This window comes from Epargyreus clarus, unplaced genomic scaffold, assembly GCF_041222505.1.
Source record: "Epargyreus clarus isolate Ecla_fem2 unplaced genomic scaffold, WU_Ecla_fem_2.2 ptg000026l, whole genome shotgun sequence".
In the NCBI taxonomy this organism is placed as follows: Eukaryota; Metazoa; Arthropoda; class Insecta; order Lepidoptera; family Hesperiidae; genus Epargyreus; species Epargyreus clarus.
Window position 1 is genome coordinate 6,098,845 of NW_027332233.1, and position 7,047 is coordinate 6,105,891.

General features: G+C 34.5%; 1 protein-coding gene across 1 annotated transcript in view; it reads right to left on the reverse strand.

Moving 5' to 3' along the window:
* Window positions 1–403: 403 nt before the first annotated feature.
* The window catches only part of LOC140753335 (uncharacterized), a 71,997-nt gene continuing 65,353 nt past the window's right edge, over window positions 404–7,047 (reverse strand). The window contains exon 4 of the mRNA XM_073087876.1: window positions 404–413. Coding sequence (XP_072943977.1) covers window positions 410–413 — 4 coding nt within the window. The 3' untranslated portion in view covers window positions 404–409. The remainder of the gene's footprint in view (window positions 414–7,047) is intronic.

Below are 7,047 nucleotides of genomic sequence, written 5' to 3' on the forward strand. Positions count from 1 at the left end.
GACAATATATTTAAACAGACAGGTTTTTGTTTTTATTATATTTGCGAGTTATATAACCACCAGATCAGAATCCGACTTTGACTGAAAGCTTAAAATCATTAACTGACGGCTAAAATACTTAAAGGTTAGCGCTCCGATTTTGTATCATGGACGCCACAGACACGCAAAAAGATAAATACAATACATCTAGATCCAGAAAAAATCAATCGAAAGCTAAGATATCTGTTAATTTATCAGAACCGAACTCGGGACATACTACGTCCTTATTGATAAGATGATCGCTATGCTACGCTACGCGGATCGTCCACAGTATAACAAAATAACATATTGGTAACTGACAAATCCGTATAAAAGTTCAATATCCCGGGATTTATTTTTAATTTACTTTGCCAGCGTATACAATGCAGCATCATCTATCAGCGAAGGAGCGTAAAGCCAGCTTTACTCTTTCATGCGACACGAAGTCATCTAATGAAACTCGTCTGGATCCCTCATTTAGAAATAAATAGCACTATATTGATTGAGAGATTTCGCAAGTTAATATGAAATAACTCTACCTTGTCTAGCCTAGATGTCTTGAATAGTAGTAGCACGTAATATGAGTTCAATTATTTGTTTCTTTTATACCTTATTATTGTCATTATTATATACACACCTATATTGGCTCGTTTATGAAAAATAAAACCTCGTGAGCTCGTAGATATTTCTGGGAATATGAAGAGATATTTTTGGGAAGTATAGCTTTATGTTTATGTAACATTTCGTTTGAATAATACAGAAATTATTTATATACTGTGTCTTCTAGATTGAGTCATTCATCGTACGAGTATGTAAGAGATTATTAAGGGCAGAACAATTGCCCTTTTGTAAAATGAAGCACCTAATCTACGTCGTTCCTAGCTCAATTTAGAGGTTTCTTACAAGATTTCGTCAACTTTAGTCCTATAATAATAGCAAATATAGCTAATACGACAAAAGTCGTAGCTAAATTGTATCACGTGTATTTGCAGGACTAAGGTGTGAAAGTTAAAAACGTAAATTGAGCAGCAGCAACTCTCCGGTATTTCCGGTTTGAACAGCGATTTCGAAAATACTAACAGTCCTACAAAAGGATTATATAAATAATATTAAAAAGTTCAAACATGTCGATAACAAACGCTATGTAAAAAGCGTACTATAAACTAAGTGATTATTTGACTGACAAAACGGTGTGGTCTAAAGTAACTCCAGCTCCTCATGTATGGTACAGGTTAAGTTTGACATTGTAAAAAACATTTTTTTAAAAGATGTGTGTTATGGAGTTTCTTTCGCCGCTTCTTCTCCAAAACGAAACACCTTGCGAAGTGGTGGTAGTTGTATTGACATTCAAAAGTGCTCTGTAAAGAACCTATTTTGAATTAAAAAAACTTGATTTGAATTGATTTGATATATACCGAGCCACTACTAGAACGGTCACAGACGAAACCTCCGAATAAATACATACATTGTAAACATGGATCTAAGCGAATTGTCGGTTATCTGACACCTGTCAGCTATAGTAGTTTCCGCTGCCGCATTTAATTCTGATAATAACCCTTATATACAGTTTAGACTTCCTCAGAGATGATACGCTGCCGGCTTCAAGCAGAACTCCTCTACTATTTTCAGATCAGCTCCAAATGTCCATGTATATTATGAATTTTACGTAAAAAGTCCAACGGCGAACTCTGCCCTTTAAATTTTCATCTGTGGGCGTATGAAGGTATATTATGGAAAGTATCTGTACGCGAGGAATAATATTGCCTAAGCACATAAACGGAGGTGGGTGTAGATTCTTTTGATAGGTTCTCGTATTTACAATATCTTTTAATAAACACATGATTTGGTGTACGACTAATTGAATATGTAATGCTGGAAATCCTCCAAGTGGCTTCTTGGGTATTGTAAATAGGTGACTGGAGCTACATAACTGAAACTCGTCTTTGTGATATAATTAAGATTTTTTTATAAAATTGATGTAGCATTTAAGTGAAAAGACACTTACCTTATAAAAAGCACGTAATCAAAAGTTAAGATCTGCATTTAAGATCCTGGACCCATGAGAGGCTGATATGATGCTACTAAGCGATCACTTGTCGCCCTAAAAATTAAAGGTACGACTCAAGTGAGACTGAATAGCCGCCCTTATTATTTTTCCTTCTTATTTCCTGTTTTTAAATAATTAAACATCTATTTACTCGTATAATACATTACAAACATCTTTGTTATAGAATTAAGAGCAAAATTAATTCAATTTTCAATTTAGATTACAGAAAATTACTTACAGAAAAATATATTTCGGAAGTATAATTTCAAATACAAAATGTGAAATTCAAACATTTCACAATTTAGTCTTGCATTGAAATAAAACCTCAGTGCTTTGGTGTAAATGCTTGCTCCATGCGAGAGTTTATAACAGAATTTCAGTTTCAGTTTTATTCCCACAGAGCTCTTTGTATTCGATTCTCATACGTAAAATGCTACAGTCATATAACATTACGAAAACAGATAGTGAAGCTTTAAAATTTGGTTTGCAATTTGTTTAATATATTGTGCAAGTATCAAACAAGCATGCAGTATTTGATGTCAAAATTAGCAGCCTAACTTAATTGCTTAATGTTTGATAGTCTCCGTAGTTTCCAGAGAGTATATAAAATAATGAATAATAAAAAATAAGACACTTGCTTCGTGAAATACTGAATTCTAAATTGTCTGTACACTTTCTGTCGACAGGTTCAGGTTATCAAATCTTAGAAACGAAAGTGATTGCCTTCAATCACAAAAAATACCACTTACATATTACCTATGTATCAAATTCTTTATCATAGTCATAGAACACATAAAACATGTTATAATTACCCCCGAATGAGTCTGTATACTTGCAATATACAGGGTTACTGAAAATTCGATACCTTCCCTTGCAGAGGTAAAAGTAGAGTAGAAGTGTTGCGATGTTAGGTATAAGATTATGTCCAAAAATAGGATCAAAATATGACATTAATTTAGGAGCATTTTATTGTTTGCCTGAAATCGGTATTTAGAAAAAAAAACACAAAAACTTAAATATCTCAAAAATGAACCACTATCGGCTAGGGTACTTAATGACAAAATGTATTGCAAATGAGCTCTACTTTTACCCCTGCAAGGGAATGTATCGAATTTTCAGTAACCCTGTATATACATGCAAATTGTAGTGATGTATAAGCCAGATCGCAGTCACGGTTCAAATATTTGAACCTTCGAACTAACCGGATCAAAAACTAACCGGGCTAGTCACATCTGCCGTAAATTTGTTAACGTTCGGAGTAAACGAGATTATTAGATTGGATACTGCAAGGTAACTTTCTGACGTTCAAATGTTAGACTGACTTAAATTAAAACACGTTCAAAGTCAACTGTAACAGTTTAACAAAATATTACTTTTTATCACAGATATACGGTATCATGTATGTTTGTTTGTCTGTCTAGTAATCCACTTCACCTGATCCAAGGTTGGGCAGCAAGGAAGAAAGGTTATGAGTTGCAGATTGGAGCATTACCAATATGAAGGTGGGATGCCAGCAGACTTACATATGAGAAGACCTGAATCGTTAGAAATAGCAAAGCATTTGTGATCGGCTTTAGGTAGAACCTATTATTTATGAAGTTGAAATGAAATCTTATAAAAAACAAATGATAACTGCCAAAATCAGTTCTGATAATCAAGTCGCGGCAAACTCGTGACGTCACAGCCACAACTGAACCCACATTTGCCTCAAACATGAATTTATTATTAAGCGGGAGATCTGCTAAAAGGAGACGTGCTTGCCAAACCGCCATTGAATATATAATTGGGGACCTGCTGTGATGATAATAATATTGGAACATGCAAATTAGGCACCCGAATATGATATAACATTATTCGTGTTCTCTCGTTACTCGCTCGAGCACATTTATATTAAACTAGCGTAATATAATTCGAATATTAAACCCCAATGGGACTTGACTCTTTAAAAAAGGTGAAAAAAGAGCTCTCCTAGAAAACCGGCGATGCATTGGCGGCTCCTCTGGTGTTGCATATGAACCCATAAGCGACGGTGACTGCTTTACATCACGTAGTCTGTCTGTCTCATCGTTTTGGTATAAATATTTCACCCTTAGGAGTGGAATATGACAGAAATGCTTCCTCGTTGGGTGCCTACGTCATGAAAGAAATTGTCCAAATTTTACGCTGCTATATTCAGTAGTTTAGGGTTTACGATGATGAATCAGACTGTCCTGAATAAGTCAGTCAAGACCATTTTATAAATATAGATAGGTTGAACGTAAGACAGACAAATATTTTAATTGGTCGCTCGGTTCGTTACTTAATTAAATACTCACGTTACGTCTGCGATAGACAGGCTTAATGGCCTTTTTTATTCGGTTTATAAAACATTTCAAGTGTAATAAATCTAATTTGTTACTTACAGCCCAAACGATAGATAATTTGTGCCTATTCTATTTTTTTTTATTTTTGTATCTTGTTATCCTTGTGTACATTTAAGGCCTGATAAATAAAGGAAACACGTTTTTATCACAATTTTTTAATTATATATTATTATTCGTTATATTATTTGTTATTAATGTTAGAACCCATTCAAAAGGATGTATGTCGACGCCTTCTTACTTTTTAATGGAAGACAATACGCGAAATTTCTTGTTATATAGTATTAAATGTTCATCAATGTAACGCTGTGGGTCCAAATCCCACTTGAATATGATCAGAGATACGACGATATCCCACAGGGCTAAATTAAACGCTCCATGTACAGTCAGCTTCAATAGTAGATTAACAAATTAAGATTTCAAAAGTAGGTACGAGTATACACTAGCGCATCAAAAGTAGATTAACACCTATACCTACGTGCAAAAATAGATTAACATCGATCGCTTAATTTTTATTTTATATATTTGAACTAAATAAACATTTTTGAAATTTTAATCTGTTAATCTACTATTGAAGCTGACTGTACACACGTAATGTCTCGTTCATAAATGTCACTGATAAATATGAGCCAAAATATACTATAGAAAAATGTGATTTTGTCTGCCACGTGACGCGTCTGACACGCTCTATATCTGTAAATGTAAATGAACCCTAAGCCACGAAAAGCTTTTCAAAACAAATATTATTTACGCGAACGTATGCGCATATTTAACTAGATAGCTTAAATAAATCCCATAAATAAAACACTGTCGACACTGATTGGCGAAATCAGATACGAATGTTCTTATTGCATTGTGGAACGGCGCAATCCGTTTATAATTGGATTCGCGACTCTCGTGCGCACATTATATATTCATCAGAGCGCATATGTTTTTGTACATTGCATTTCAATCAACGAACCGCTTAGGAGTTTCCTCAAAATTTCATTGGAAAGTAATTTCCTCGGCAAACACGCGTTATCTAAAATTTGTTTCACGTCTTTCTGATTTCGTCGAAAAACACGTGCTCAGTTTAGGAGATTTCAATTTGTGTAGCAATAAATATTGTGTGATGAAATTGTGAATACGTTGATAAGCTTAACTAATTGAAAGGGGGCAAAAACAGTTTAGTTTGACTGCAGCAACGTCACAGTCAGCATCCACTGTTATCAAGGCAACTCTCTTGATCTTTAGGAGTGGCACCGCAACTTTGCCCGGCTTCACTTCCGTATGACATAGTTACAGATATCCATGGATGGCACTGACCATTTACTAACATATGGTCAAGGTGGACTAGGTACTGACTCGTTTTTTACTTAAACAACACCTTCGTTTAAATGCAATGTTAAATATTACAAGTTTCTCAATTTACGTAAATATGTACTCGTGTATGTAGAACTAATCAATTTTAAAATTCTTGATGATTGATTTTAGAGCCTTTGAACAATATATAATCAAAATAAAGTAAATGCAAAATGTACACTATAGTTAACCCCAAGTTAATACTTACATCAACTTTACACTACACATTACAACAGAGTAATTAATTTCGATTTTTACGTTTTTCGCTTATTTTTAACAATGTTTTTTGTATTTACGTTATACAAAATATTCTAACATGAGTCCTAAAAGCGCGTTTTTAAAAGTAGGACAAATCCGGCTTAACCTGGAACCAGAACAAAGCTCTCCCTTAAACGCAAAACGTTGTAATCGGCAGCTCTCACCGCATTCTCTGTTTTCAATATTGATGACACATTTACGGCATCTTTAAGAATTGGAGTTGGAATATATTTGCACATTAATACAAATTTTGAAGGTCTGAAGGTACCTCACCTTAAGCAGAAGCAGAAGGTACCTTAGGCAGAATACTTTATGGCGAGCTCTAGAGCACTACTGTCAGAACTATTTCTGCCGAATAACAGTAGTGTTAAGCGTAGCTGGGTTCTAGTTCGAAAGGTGTAGTTAGAGAGATGTACTTATCCGAGGAGTTTCAACTTAGTTCTCAGGGGAGCAACACATTTATGATCGACTTCAGGTAAATTTATAATCTTTCTTGGGGTACAACAAATGTCTATGATCAGCCGCTGCCACTTACCTTAAGCTGGTCTTTAAACTCGTTTGCTCCTTCTATCGTATCAAAAAGCTTATACCTTCCTTCGGTCATTGTACATTAAAAAAAGAAATTATACTTGTCATATAAATACTTGACTATAAGTATATGTATCTACTTAATAACGCTATTTATCTGGTTGTTGCTCGACCAGAAATCAAACCTGAAACCGGCCACAAGAGAGACAAGCATCGTGAACAAACGTTAAAAAAAAACAGTTGACAAATATACTTAACGTTTAATATGCTCTAAATAAGCAATTATTCATGGAAACTTAATTGCTGTTCATATTTCATGCCACAAAGTTACGTTGTTCACGTAGAGTGTCTCACATGAGTGCAGGAATTAGCGGTAATAGAGTTCGCTAATTATGATAGAGGCTATCTCTACATGACATCATAATGTACTTACGTTGTACCGTAATTACTAGCGGTGCTCGAGACCTATTTGTTGGCCGGTATATATTAAATTAA